At 47.7% G+C, this 15600-nt stretch overlaps 1 protein-coding gene across 1 annotated transcript in view; it reads left to right on the forward strand.

Moving 5' to 3' along the window:
* LOC126530656 (uncharacterized) overlaps positions 1–15600 on the forward strand; it is a 64225-nt gene that overhangs the window by 35971 nt on the left and 12654 nt on the right. The window contains exons 4-6 of the mRNA XM_055070695.2: positions 2519–2721; positions 4374–4542; positions 11707–11988. Of these exons, the coding sequence (XP_054926670.2) occupies positions 2519–2721; positions 4374–4542; positions 11707–11988 (654 nt within the window). The remainder of the gene's footprint in view (positions 1–2518; positions 2722–4373; positions 4543–11706; positions 11989–15600) is intronic.

The following is a 15600-nucleotide window of genomic DNA, read 5'->3' on the forward strand; positions in this document are numbered from 1 at the left end:
AACGATTGTGCTCACCAACAATTGTCCCATTCAAACATACGTTGCTGTGGATTGTCTCAGCACTCACAGCCATCATCTTTCCCGCGTCCACAATCACCACTTGGCGTTCTTGCCCTGGCAGAGGCCTCGTGCCATGTTATCTGAGGTTATCGCCGCCCACTGATAATGCCTTCCATCAGGATGGCAATATCAGTGGGTGGCGATATTGCCTTCCCGGTATTGCTTTGCTACTGATGGCAATATTGCCACCAGTAGCAAGGCCGTAGTTCCCCTTGGGTTGTCTCCAACAGCCTTAGGTGCCCCTAAGTATACCGGGTCTCCAGAGGAAGGCCTATCACCCAAAAAGAGCTCCAGAACAGATGATGCTGCTATTAATAATTCAGACTTGCTGGGATCGAATGCATGTTTATACTAATTGCTCGATCTCATCTACCAGCTCTTCAAGTGCCGTTGTAATTCCGCCTAAAAAAACTAAAATAAAAATCAAACTGTCACACATGAAATCATCAACGGGGGAAGAGATTTCTGCCCTGCGTGCTGCCGTCAAATACCTCCTGCAAGAGACACCTCAAAAATTGATCATCTTTTGTGACTGTAAAGAAGCACTTCAGAGCTTGCATTTTGCCCTGTATCACAGCACTCATTACCAGCTGACATTTTAAATAATAGAAGAACACCGTCAAGTTATCGCTAATAGGCATGAAATTATATTCCAGTGAATACCTGGACATACCGGCATTGGTGGTAATGACCTCACCGGCGAAGCCACCCGGTCTGCCCATATGAAAGGTCGTGCAGCACGATGTTGAAAAGTGTAAAGGAAAAGAAGCGTTGCTGCCAGTCAGCTCTGATTTACAAATTGCGTTAACTAGTGCTGTCATGATGTTTCATTGGTATGTTGTCCTCAAATACAGACGAGGAGCGTAGAAGCCACGTGAACAAATGGACATAGTACCATGTCTATGTTCATGTGCGTGCTGTTGTCCTAGTCGGTATGCGGTAAACTAGTCTAACGATCTAATTTAGAGTTCTAAGGTTTGGTGTCAGTCTATTTCTATTACGGTGCGTTTTGGGGGTTTTGCTGAACGCAGTTGGTTGGTCTATGTGCAGTAGACTGGAACAGCATAAAAGACAGCATATATAATATAGACAACAGACACAGCTCTGACCTATTGGATGTCAGTAAGCGTTGTGTCTGTCGTATACCCTATCAGCATCACCTTTGAAGCTGTTGCATTTGTTTCACTGGTACGCCCAGCGTTTAGGAGTGAGTGAATGCGCCTCTACGAGTGGCAGCCAACGTGTGTATGAGTACAGCTATCATGCATTGCTTCATGTGAGGTACTATAGAAATATTTTTGAAACTTCCCTCGAAAAGGCGCCTTGCTACAGACCGAACTTACATGCTTCTCGACGCGGAGCGAGGGATCCTGCGTAGACATGTGATGCCGAACGACCGTGCAAGCAGGTTAAACCTCATGTATGTTTTCTGGCTGACACCCAGTCTAGCCATCCAAGGACCATTTTCTTCGTTGTTTTCTCACGGAATATTATAATCTAAATAAAACAATTGATAACTGCCTCTTGGGTTTTTTGATATCTTGATTTACACACTGAAATGCTGGTTTCACGTTACCTTGTTCAGTGTGCGCACTCTATTGGCATGGTCTGGTTTATGTTCTCTATACTAATACGTTGATAATGTTTCAGATCACTTTCATCTAGGCGTTTCCCCTACCCTCGCGATCTGGCACTGTGCTGCGTTTCAAAATCTTTAGTACAGCTTTGAATCCGTGCATTCTAAGTGAATATTCGATCTCTCGAGACTGCGTGTCTTGAGAAGCTGGGTTCTAAGGTAGTTGATGTGTAGTTAATGAGAGAAACAGCCGTTGAATTAAGCCGCCAGGTCCCTCTGTTAGGTCTCTTACGCCCATCTACAAATAAAGTGTGTCATGGTGTGATTACGTCTTGCCTGTACGCAAAGTGAACGTGAAGGGAATATGAGATTAGCCCGGCTGAAGCAGTGTGTAGTTCACTTTTTAAATAGCCACAGGGTTTTAGTCGGTATTTTCACGTAAAAGTTATACGTACACGTGTGGCTTCTTCTTTGAATGGTGTAACTTGTATTGTTCGTTTATAATTTGATCTAAATCCTATATCGGAACATGCTGATTCGCTTTGCCCCGTGGCTTGCCAAACAGCCATCTATAAAGAAACTAATTTTTCTTCGCATTATTCTAGTAATTCCTAGTGTGTACACTTTGTCCTTCTTCGGTAATGCGCACTACGGGTCAGCATGAGGGACGTCTTTCTTCTGGACGTGACCAATACACCTATGTGCCATGATGTCTTCGTTACCTAGCAACCAACAAGCGTTGTTTGAGGCAGTATTCCATAGGCTCGCTGTAAAGGTAGTGCCGAGGTATATCGATGGCGTTTAGTCGTATCCTGTGAGCGTTAGTTGTACAGACTGATTTTATATGTGATAGCTCATTCTCGACTGCTCTCGAACTTGCAGGCCCTCTTTTGCATGGGATATGCAGCCGGCTTCGTGTCAGCTTCCGAGTTTTCGAAGCTGGACGAGCAACAGTTCCGCGAGTACCCCATTGCCGACCCTCGGAGCACTGTGCTCGCTGTATGCTACACGTCTGGAACTACGGGGATGCCGAAGGGCGCAGAAATCACGCACTACAACTACGTAGCGTTCTTTTACACGGCGAGGTAAGACAGGTACTCATATTTACAGACGACAAAGTATTAAGATGAGGAACGCTACAGATATTACAGAAGGCTATAGCGGTTCCATTTCTTAACACTTGGTAGAAAATAGGATAAGAGGGAAGGGCGTAAAGCAGCAGTAAACCCGCCCATATTCGGACAAGAGAGCTATGATTATAAAAGTATTAATACTGAGTATACAGTTGTGTGCATCAATTCCTTCACGTCGAAGGAGCCAACAGAGCTTTAGCTCAGATGGTCCATTCGACGAATAAATAATAAATACGAGGCAAAAATAAATAAAAGAATTCCCGTTACAAAATAAAGCCGCAGAATTTCAACGGTGAATTCAGCTTGCTAGCCAGCTGTATGCCATTTCTTTAGAAGGGAAACGGAAATTCGAGTGGTGTTCTAAATCCCTAACAGTGCACCTAGCCAAAGAACTACCTGTGAGTATACATGCAGGCTGCTCTCGGGAAAACTGTGAAAGAAGGCGTAGGCTATTCTTTGAACAACGACTGTGTAATTTACCAATCAATGAGTAACGCTAACAACCAGGTCACACCGCAGTGCAACGTAAATGATATCCTAAACTGATGCAATCGATGGCTATTGGTACTCAATCCCAAGAAATGTAGAGCAATGTCTTTCACTCGTTCTGGTAACCCTCCTTCTTTTTCGTACACAACGGCTAACAGTCGCATTGAGACAGGTAATTCCCTTAACTATCTAGGTCTATCTCTCAAGATCTTATTTGGATTCCGCATGTGTCCAACATCATGATATCATCTCATCTAGTAACAAAACTCTAGGTTGTCTCAGATGTCATTTACGAAACTCCCCTCCTCATCTCAAACTCATTACATATACGTGTCTAAACGACCTTACACTGGAATATCCGTCAGCAATTCGGAACCCTCATCAAATTTTTACTATAGATGCACTAGAGATGTTGTAGAATCGTTCTATAAGGTTCTCCCTCTCCTCGTATTCATACAACATAAGCATCAATTTATTAAAGCCAGAAACAAGTCTGCCCTCCCGCCCTCCTTTGCTGTCGCCGTCGCATTGCATGTTTATCCCTAATTCACAAATTATATCGTAGTGCTCTCAATCGGATACCTTACATCTTACCAGCAGCTCGTATATCACTCCGTACAGGTCGTTCCCTAAGTATTGCTTTCCCCCGAACCCATACTCTCACGCTTTCGTCTTTTTTTTTTTTTTTTTTTTGATGCACCACTGTAGATTGGAACAGCCTTCCGCGCATGATCATGGCCTTCACCAACCCCCACGCCTTTATTAATGCTGTAAGCGCTCACCCCTCATCTTGAATGCCTAACGTGTCTTCATTTTTGTACACCCACCCATTGTGTTTATACCCCCACAGTAAGGCCTTGAAGGTAATAAAGTGAAAGGGACAGGTGAAATTTCAGAAGTTTGTTGTCTGAAGAAGTACCAGTGGCGCAGATTTCTCTCCTGAACAGTTCCCTCGAGTGCAGCTACTTGGGTGACGTACATCCCCCCCCCCCCTTCAATATACAAAAAATCATCTATGGTCTTCCATAAACAACAAAGTGATAGGTAGACATCTTCGAAGTTCATTTCAACGATCATTGTACTGACATCCGCACTCGGTGTCGATTTTTGTGCAGGTTGCACCTGCCGTGGGGGGAAGGAGACATATTTTTTGGCTCGCTGCCAATCACGCACCAGTCCGGTTTGGTGTTCCTTATGACACCTATACTGGATGGTGGTAGTTGCGCTGTTGTGTCGGCCAAACTTACGCCTACGGAAATCCTGGACACTGTGGATAAGTACAAGGTAACCAATTTTTTGAAGTACTGATTTTGTAAACGCAACCATAAAATTGTCTGTCACATCGCTCTTTGGAACATATTGATGTCAACGCATTTTAATGAGAAGCGATGCACGCACATGCAGAGAACATTGTGCTTTGGATATCTGGTTCTCGCCCATTAATTTTGCACACCTGAAGTATTCGCGTGAATATTCTCCAACTAGGATATTTGCTCTTCTTTTCGTTGTTGTGGAAACTTGAAAAAAAATTCTGAACACTCCGTGCGGTGCGAGAATGGGTGTTTTGGATGCCTGGTTTAGCGGAGGCAATGAATCCACGTTTTGGCAGGTTGAAAACAGTGGACTGGCTTTATTCGAATGTAAAAGCATGTTTTCTGAGTGGCTTCGGTGACAGCCTAGTCGCGCAGCCACCGTGACTCCAAGAAAGGACAGGGGGCAATGACCACCATGGCGAGGCAAGGAGTGGCAATCTGGATTTCCTCGAAGCGTGCACAACGTAGTGACAGACGGTCGCTAAAAGGGCACCTCTCCCCCTAGAATGCCGTAGGCTTAGCTGTGCACGGAGGAAGAAATAAAGGGTTAATATTCAAGATAGGTTGGTGTAAAGCGGTCACACAGCACTGTCTCCTCCTTGCCGCGAACGTCAATCTTCAAGTTTTCTTTGAACACAAAACCAGATAAAAGAGACCTTCATAGGATGGAGTCAATGGTGGCGTGATAAAGTCTTGTTGCAGAAAGGCGTGCGTGGATGTCTCCATTGTCGACAAGCTAAACACAGGCTGCCCGCGGGTGATAGAAACGGGTGTAGACCGAACCTGGTCGAGCCAGGAATGTAGCCTATAAGAGCTGCACAGCCGCTGGCTGATTGCCTTGCTGGGTACCGAAAAACTGGCCTCGTATGCGCATTGCTGACCGAAACAACATCTCCGCTATACTGACTTGGAGTTCATCCTTGATTATTGTTCGCAACCCCAGTAATAACACGGTTAGCCTTTCCAGCAAGGGCTGTCTGCCGAGCGTGGGTGTCAATGGCGCCTCCACTGGCCGCTGGAGACGGCCAACCATGCCGTTGCTCTGTGGGTGGTAAACCGGCGTGTTATGTAGGTGCGTGCTGAGCGGTCCGCCAGGGCCGAAAAAACCGAGCTTTGGAATTGCCGCCCTCTGTCAGTAGTTATGCTCAAAAGGCAACCGTACCGTGACACCCACATAGCAAGAAATACTTCCGCCACTCTTTCGGCCGTGATGTCTTGTAGAGGCGTCGCCTCAGGCCATCTTGAGCACCAGTCGACGCACGTGATAAGGTACCTGAGCCGTGATGAGGTACGGCTCCCTGGCGTTAGAATAGCTGCGCCGCTCAACACGTTTACCGGGTCCCCCTGACGGCTTGGCAGGCTGTTTGAAGGTGAAAAATTCAGCGCATAATCGAGGACAACCCGCAAAGAGACGAGACAAGCACTGGCGCTGACAAACAACTGATTGACAGGCTCGGCAACTTCTTGCCCAGCTTCGAACATCCTTGTTGATCATTGGCAGGACGAACTGCTCTGTGATACTCCTCTCTGTTGCTCTGATGCCGGAATAGCTTAGCCTGTTTAGGCGGCCAATCAATTATTGGCCGCCTAAAGTAATGGGGCACGAATGGGCGACGAGCTTCCTGGGATGTGTCTCACGTGACCAATGTCATTATGTACAGAAGCGGCACCTCCACAACCTGGAACGAGGAACCTTTTCGCGGGAATTTACGCAGCTCAGATGCGTTATGCTGAGCAGATGCTGGAGCTTGGAATTCGACAGGGCCAGAAGGCAAACATCCGATTCACCACAGTGCGTCGGCTGCCTAATTTTTGGTCCCATAGATATGGCGAATGTCCGTAGAAAATTAAGAGATATAGGAAAGTTACTGAAGCTCAAGTTCTGAGTATGAGGATCTGTTCTTCTTGGAAACAAACCTTAACGGCTTTTTGCCGCATGTTTTGGTTTCTGCGAGATGGGCGCCGAAGTCATGTATGTGGGGAAGGGGATATTGTTTCAGAGTAGTGAAACTACTCAAAGCTCGACAAACACCACAGCGCGGCCAGTTGCTACTGTCCTGCTTTGGAACCAGATTAAGAGGTGAAGACCTACTACAGGAAGGACGAATAACGCAGTGCTGAAGAATGTGTTCAAACTCACGGCGTGCGTCTTCTAACCTGCGTCCAGTGGGCCTCCGTAGCCAGGCGGCGACAGGTGGGCCGGTGGTGGAGAGATGATGAGTCACTTTGTGTTTTACAGGTAGCGCATCGTTTCGGGTCTTAATGAATTGCGGGTACTCAGCAGGTACATTGTATGTTTAGACCGGCTAAAACGTACGGAGCACTGATGAGGTGAGGTTTGACTGCAGTCGAAGTACATCGAGGGATGTCACATTATCCTTTAGGCACCGATTGTGAGCATTAACATCCAGGTTGAAATAGGTGAGGAAGTCCGCTCTCACTATGGCGAAGCTGACTTCGGCAATCACAAGCACCTATCTGTAAGAGTTCACCTAGTGGACTCTTGATTTCGGCCGCTGCTAATTGGCTAGGGTCGTTCGGCTCCTCCTGTCTCGTACAGCTTCCAATCAGCAGCGACCGAAATGGACAGTCAACTAGGCGGTCTCTTACAGAATACCCCCCCCCCCCCCATTCGGGGTTAAATATAGTCCGACGCGGCGTGAGCGCACGCATATTTTACGTCACATTGGCGACAACAACAGCCTCTATAATTTGACCTATGGTTCGACGGACTGGCACAGCCAACCTAACACGACGCAGCCAACCTGCTCTGACGCACCCGGTATCTGCGGAAGCTCGCCCATGCGCCCATAACATTGGACTATAAACGCCCCTTATGGGCGTTTAGGTAATGTGGTCAGATAATGTGGTCGAGATCTGCGCGTGGCCTATTTTGCAGCTCTGTGTCAAGGAATCAGTGTAGACGTGATGATAAACTGATGCTGTATGAATGTGCGCGTCTGTAGTAGGCGCCGCGTGGTCGATTGATGCTTGTTGAGAGACTCGTCAGGGGTTGGGCATTGCAGACGGACTTTACGGTAGTACGTGATGATCTGGGTATAGGTGATCATACGCTCGCGTGCGTAGCTGCACAAGGAGGCTAAGGCCTCGGGACCGAGGGCTTGCTGATGGTGAGGCCGTCTGGAAAGCCACTGGGCCGAAGAAGAGCGACGTACCCGGAGGACGCTTGCTCGGGCAGCGTCGTAAGCGGCTTCGCTATAAATTAAATTAGGGGCTTTACCAGCCAAACCGCAGCCTTATGATAAGGCACGCAATAGTGGGAGACTCCAGAAAGCTCTGTAGCTTTTGCACTGCAGATGCCCTTGTGGTTATAGGGTGTGTCCGTCAACAACTTCCAGGAAATGTTTCCAAACTTTTATTTTCTTAACTTGCTTGGTGACAAGCTTTAGCTTTCCGGCAGAGATCTTATCTCTTAAAACAGCTGCATTCTTCATGGTGCCACGTAAGTAGTATACAAATAACGAACTATATAAAACCTGTAACCAATACATTAAAAGCATCAGCGCTCTCGGACGAGCTACGACAGAACAGCCAAAGCCTTTTTTCCCTCTCTTTTTCAGCAGATGTCGACGTTGGTCTCACGTTACGCACGAAGCAGTTCCTCACAGGAGTTCATTTATGGGTGGGCCGCGCTCAGCGAATGCTCCGCCTAGCCGGCTGTCGCCTAGCAACGGAGGCCCCTTTTAGGCATGCCATTGATGATTGTTGAGCTTATACACATAGTGTTCGATATCTCTGTTGAGTAGCGCGATGCGTCTGCGGAGCTTACACTTGTGTTTCGGATGCTGCTATTGCCTATGAAATTCTTCAGAGGCCTCTAGCATATCAAGAAGTCAGTTGTCGAACTGCGGTAGGCCAGCTGCTTCAGAGACACTTTGGTTGCTTCCCGGGCGTCCTCCAAGAAACCGGTAATCCAGGCATGAAGAGTTGGCGGTGGCCGTCCGCAAGCATGCGCTGTGCGCGCCGTGCCCGAAAGGCATCTCAGTCCGCGAGATTAGGTAATTTTCTAACTCGTCTACTAGGACCGGCCGTGATATGAGCCCGGATAATGAATTGGTCACTGCTGACAGTGTGTCCCGCATTGAGTCAATCTGCCGCCGCAATATGCTTGTTCAAGGTTAGATACGGCGTAGTATCTCTGGAGACGCTGTTACCAATGCGCGTTGGGCTGGCAATGTCAGTGAGCACGGTGTAGTGAGGTTGCTAGGTGCCTGTCCCCATCTGACGGCCGTTCCATCTCTTGTAGGGTTATTCCCAGGTAAGTGCACGGTCGTTAAAATCTCCAACGTCAGAGAGGAGGAAGGCTTGAGCAAAACGACCCACTACCGTGACGAGGCGGTAGAAGATATTGCTGCAGTCTGGAACTGCTCTACAGATTGAGGATACACTAGAGGAGATGTCGAGAAAAAAAAAACTGGAGGAAGCTTAAGCGTCACGTTTAGGAGCGGAACGCGATAGCATTCAAAGATTCCTCGCTGCTTCTTACGCTTCATGGCCACTGCAGCTTGTGTAAACGTAATCTTTACGGGGAAACGATGGTGGTGTATGCTATGCAAGTAGACGAGCTTCCTGGTAGAAACACGGTCTCTTGCATAGGCCCGGATGCGGCGGAGACGAGCGCCATCTGGAGGTTTTGCAAGGAATAGGGCGCACCGCTTCGTGCCGCCCGAGATTTGCGCCTGCCTCGGACGCTGTGGCCGATTTATGCTTCGTAGAAACGGGGGAAAGGGCTTCGTTTTAGTTTCCGCGTAACATAATTATGTTTTCTCGTATAATAAAATTACAATCCGGTGCTATCACGTCGGTAGGTTGTACGTAAGTCGTACTTTACGATTTCTTGACGCATTTTAGTTTGAGAAATTTGTGTTAGTTCAGTGCCTTCCTTGTACAGGACGAAGTGCCCGTGTGATTTGGTGGGCGTGGCTGGGTTTGCATGGTTCGGAATCATGTTTGCCGAAAAGCCGGTGGACGCGGAACGCCGACGCCGGACTGGGGACTATGACACCGTAGTTTTCAGGGTCACGGGACCCTTAACGCTGTCGCGTAAACATGCGCCTGGCGGTCCTGAAAGGGGCGCGCTGTATGACGATAATTCTTCGGTGGAGGAGTGTGGTGAGAGATGGCTGACGATTGGTAGTGTGCGCGTGGGATGTGCTAGGTTGCATAAGCGGTGTTTCATCGTGGTCATGAGCTCCTGAAGGGCCATGATATTGGGTGGTCTGTGTGACGTGAGCGTAGGAAGACGCTGTTGTAGAACTCATCATTTCCGTGAGTAGCTGCGGCAATTCCGCTTCCCAAATTTGGTACGTAGGTGAGTTAGTTTTTGGGGGCGGAAGCATCGTCAAGACATGAGTGCGATTTCTTGAATATGGCTCATTTAAACCGGTTGGAGCATTTCTCAACGTCTGTCATGCGTCGTTCGAGTTTCTTATAGAAATTACGACATTATAAGCGAGCTCTGAATGTTGCTGTTCTTTCTCTCCTTTGAGCACTTAAGTCGCGGTGGCAGTGGCGGTCTCCTTGGCCTTGACAGTGACCTCTTCGAGACAATGTTCAACGGTTGCGCAGACTGTTTAAGCTGATGGCGTGGAGGTAGCCGTGTCCATGGAGCTATTCGGTTTTAGAGCAGTAAGCTTAGGCGGGTGAAAAGTGGAATCGTAGTTAGGTATGGCACTCGCGCGCTCAGTGGTAGGTGTAGTTTTCTGGTACACTTAGCTGCTGCTGAAATAACGTGTTCTCGCGCCTAAGGTCTTATTTGTTGGAGCGCAGTACCTGACGTTCCTGCACGGCAAGTTGTAGTGCTCAATTGCCTGATGCCGGAGTCGAGGGTCTCGTGGATGCAGCAGTCGCAGTTACTAGTCGAGGAGACATTGGGCGATCATGACGCCAAGCGATATAGCGGAATGTGTCGCTAACAAAGCTTCTCTGTAGAGTAATACAGATTCGACTTATATTAAAAGCTATTTAAAAAGAAGCTTTCGTGAAGCAGTACAACTTGCATAGTTGTATAGCTTTCCTGAAGATAGACAAATTATCATCTGCAAAACGTTTAACTCTAGGATCGGTAAACTTTATATTGCACTATGTGTCCCCCTTAGTTTACTCCGCAATAAAAAAACCGATCAGGCCAAACATCGAAAAATTATCCAGAGAAAGCTTCGTTAGAACAAAGTGTTTGTGCGTTTCAAGGCTGTCGTTTTATTCATCAAATCCGGGCACCGTTCGGGAGGATTCACAGTTAAGTCCATGTGCGAGGATGAGAGGCCCCCACACTGTATGTGTTTTCTAATGGAGTCTGCTGCATGCGCGAGGGCAAATCAAGAAGGCCAGAGGCTTGATGTGCGTCACCTTGCGCCTAATTCTGGAGGTTACGTTTTTCACTCAGCACTGCGACGCATCTGGACTAGTGGGGAAGAGCTCGCGTAACCTAACGTGGCGTGTGGTTCTCCAGCCTCTTCTATCCAGCCTCTCCAGTAACCACTGGAGAGGCTGGATAGTGCTAGAGCATCGCCAAACGCACACGCAACCCGCACGCCTTATGTTCGAGTTCAGCAGAAGGGATTTCCAGGTCCAAAGATGAGCCAGGAAGGCAGGTGGCCTCAGGCTTGCTGTGCTCCCGCGCACGTACAATTTTAAGACACATAATCTGATATTCTCAAACGCGGCTGAGCTTAAATGGTGAAGCGAGTGGCAGCGCGCAACAAGCTCCTTAGACGAACACGCGACCCTGCGGTCCTGAAAATTCCACAGTTGTGACAGCGCGTGCTCGTGTTCATTGAGTTGAAACTGTTGCTGTTTGCAACTGGAAAAGTTACAATACGCTTTCTTATTAACTTAGCGAATGCTAGCTGTAATTCACACGGTCAATAAGTTTACAACATTACTTCGTCTAATAATATAACACAACGCTATGACTACGAATGCCTCGCATTTCCTGCGATACTACGGCTTTTGTTCTAATCTGTCAGCCTTCGCATTCTTTCAGCTGCTTTAGAATATAGTGCTTTCAGAAAATATATCAGCCGCGTAGTGTATTAACAAAGCTGCGCCGACATCAAAAAGACTCACATTTTCTACGCCCCCATTTCTCTTAATTATTTTTATCTCTGTGCAGTCGACGGCGGCACTGTTCTTCCCGTCTCAGATCCAAGCTATCGTAAGTCATATGCGGCGCACTGGAAGGACGATGCCCAGCATACGAGCAATCGTCGTGGGTGGCAGTGTGTTCTCAGCTTCCGCAGCCGATGCAACGCGTGCAGCATTCAGTGGCCTCAAGGTCCTGCTCAACATGTATGGAATGACGGAATCGTGCGGCATTGTTGCAGGTCAACCGAAGACGGGTGGTGGCCAAACCAATGCTAGTGTTGGCGTTCCAACAACCGGTATTCGGATAAAGGTACGCTACTCTAGAAACTTGTGAAGCAAAACCAACAATCATTCTTGTTTTAATATTTGTTAGTACTGCGAGTCTGTACCGGGTAACAGCTAGCATTAGGCATATTGCTATAACGTTGCACGGATGTTTCACTTCGTGAACCCTGGTTTCACGCAAGCATAAGGTTGCTATTCCCTTTTTGTGCATTGCGCGTAGCAGGTTTGAAGAAGCTTTGAGTGTGTGGGTGCGGCGCTTTTCTCAACCCTGATGCTTTATTTTTGTATTTTTATGTCCGCTTTTCTGTATTTATATTGTGTACAGTGCCTTCTCCTTTTCACATTATTAACTTTCCCCTTTTTCTCTGCCAGAATCAGAATCAGAAGGAGAGTCAGTTTTATTACAGATAAAAATGGGTATAATTACTTGATAAGTATATACAGAAGGAGGTCCCGTAGTTAGAAACTGAAATGGGATCTCCTGTGCATGATGACTAGAATTACTAAAAAACAACAATTGCAACATGTAAAATTTACGATAACAAAGGTTTTAGGAGACAAGGCACAAATGAACAGGAAAGCAGCAGATGAATGTATTAAGCAATAACAAGGCTTTGTATTAGTCAACAAAAGGTGAAACTACAAAAATAGCTTCTGGTGTCTCCTGGGCGCGCCATGCCTCCGGCTTTTTCCACACTTCTTCAGCCTGTGCCCGGCCTGTGGCAACGAGATGGGGTCGCTTGACTCACGCTCGCTCTACCACCGTTTACGTCGCCGCTGTATCCTTCTCGCTAGGCTTCTCGATCACGAGACGAACCCGGCACGTCCATAGCGCACGTACAAATCGTAGCAACTGCTACAGGAGGTCAACCCTGCGCGCCTCCCCCTACCTTCCTCCTCCGCGACGCATCGCCCCCTTGCTCCTTCACTGCTTCGCTCAACGCCACTTAGACTTCATTCTAGGCGTCGTTTCGTTACCGCGTGCTCAGCAGCCGCCGTAGGAGGACGGCGCCATGAGGTGAAGTGAATCGCGCGCCGGAGGAAGTACAGAGGACCGTGCTCAGTGCGCTTCTCCGTACTTTCTGCGGCACGCGATTCTATTCACCTCATCGCGCCGTCCTGATCGGCCGCCTGTTTCCCTGCCGGTGACGCACACCTATGCCGATTTCACAGGCGGGGCATGCACGCTTCCGCATAAAGTAAATCTGAACACATCTGGCCTCCTTGGCCATCGCACAACCTAGCAGCGACGCGTGTATTTTAGGCGACTCTCTTGCTCTAGGAACCCCAAACGCTCCTCGACGTAGATTTGACGATTTTTCCACTCTAAATGTCGACGCGCTGAACGTGGTCCGTAGCAGCTCAGCCATCACCTGTTACCGAAACGAATGGTCCCTTGTACACGACGAGCGAGCGCTTTTCCTTCTGTGAAGGCGCAAACTAGGCATGCTCTCTACTGTTCACTCAAGCTGTAGACCCGTATGCTGCGACCGTTCAAGCTAGCGCACGATGCACTCCGGTCTAGCGGCTCCGGTGGGAGATAGGGCCTGTTATAATAATGCCCCACCATTCAAAATGCGACACTGCGCTTGCGGACCATGACGTAATTATGCAATTGAGCTCAACTCACGCCCCCCCCCCCCCCCCCCCCTCGAGCTCTAGCCTCGATGCAGGCGCCCTCCTTCCAAATTTGCGCGCCAGCTAGCGCGCCGCGACGCACCCTATCGACATCAGGCACTCCACATCATCGGATGGAGGGCGCTGCAATCAAGCTTAATGTTGATTGGTAGCGGTACGTCACAGAGCGACAGCAACACAGAGGCTCACGCCCTATCCCATTTTCGACCACATATACTGTTTTTCTTATATTCTATGTGGCTGACTTTCACTACATACTCTTGACATTATCAGGTACCATTTATTGCCACTGTCGTGTTCACACGACGTCTACAAGTTGCCTAGCGAACCGTTTCTTTCTAAAGGTGGTTGTGAGATACTGAGATACTCCATTTCTGTCTAAGTCTACTAAACTAATCAAAATTGAAAAATGGGTGAGTTGGCCTCGGAGCATGGCTAAATCCCAAGCGCGAACTACTAGGACAGAAACCCAGGCACAAGAGAGGACAAGACACGGGGGTACTTGGAAATGGAAGTTCATTGGAAGGTTAGAGATTATGTAAACCCAAGTCATGAAACGGCACAAAAGCAAAGATAAACAAAACAAAACACAAAAAAAGAATATTAATAGGTGTTTAACTGGCCAAAAAAATTTCTACGTTTTAGGTCGTATTTAAAAAGATATTTCATTGCCATGAAGCGCTATAAAAGTAAAACTGACACAAGCTGCCCCTGTTTCCTTTATCTCGTTGGTCTCTACAACTCCTTTTGCTGTTCGATCTTTGTGCTCATGAATGATCGTAATGTTGTCAAACTTCGGTGTGCATTTACCATTTGAATTGCAGTATCTTACGTGCATTCCAAAATGTGTGGTCACAATCACTTTGGGGAAGTTAGAATGGTCTCTCATCCTAGCGTGAAGACATCCGCCAGTTTAGCTCGCATATCTTTTCCATGTGTGAAAGGCACGAAATGAACCATTGAAGTTGAGCATGAGACGAAATTGTTTACAGGAGTAGGCACAGCATCCAGACTTATTGCTTATATCTGCTGTGAAGTTGCTCGATCTTTCACTACGCCTGCGTACGGCTGAACAAATGGTGGCGAGCTCATTCTTTGCAGAGAAAATGACATTTAGGCCATAGCGAGATGTTAACTTTTTCAACATATGCAACAGACAGTGGAGATAGGGGTTGACAGCAAGCTATTTCTTCTGAGTCTCCCTAGCTTCATGTTTACCCTCTTTCATTTCACGCTTCTTTAATCCTTCGATCATTTAATCGAGCTTTAATCCCTGATGCAGTTATGACGGCGTTAGCGACACCCGCCATTTGGAGCCGCGCTACTTGCCTTGACACGCTGTCGCCTACTTTATGGAAGCACGACTTCAACAAAGCATTTTTTAGGCTATGGAGACCTATACCATTCTTGATCAACTTGGAGTGGCTGGAACGAAAGTCCAGGAGAGGCGTTTTGGATCTGGGCTGGTATTTCCAGCACAGATAGTCAGGCTCGAAGCATAACTGTACGTTCATAAACTGAATTCTAGATCATCTTGCCCTCTCACACGAGAACTTCGACCCCATTCCTTGCTCCTTGAAAAGTTTCAATACGTTCACCATCTCTAGAAACCGCTCATTTCCCTTAACAAGAATCAGGCAATCGCCGGCGTACCGAAGAATTTCCGGTATGCCGACGTGTCAGGTGAGTAGGGGAGTCATGGGAGTTGCATGTCAGGGCACCTAGCCCGGCTTAGTATGTCAGGGTTCCTACAGGCCTTCATATCCGCTTCGGGGAAAATTGCACGAAGGATTAAAGAAGCCGAGAGTTTCTTTGGAACGGAAAGGAACGAGTTGTTTTTGAACAGATTATTTGTAAAGGGTTAGTCGCAGACAATACGTAAAGATCGCTTAAGATTGTGCTAGCTACTCAAACAAGGTCGTCCTTGTCCATACCTGTGAAAAACAAGCTAATGCCATCCACGTGTAATACATACTGGATCGACCGATTTATGCAAACA

The sequence above is a fragment of the Dermacentor andersoni genome, chromosome 4 (assembly GCF_023375885.2).
Source record: "Dermacentor andersoni chromosome 4, qqDerAnde1_hic_scaffold, whole genome shotgun sequence".
Lineage (NCBI taxonomy): Eukaryota > Metazoa > Arthropoda > Arachnida > Ixodida > Ixodidae > Dermacentor > Dermacentor andersoni.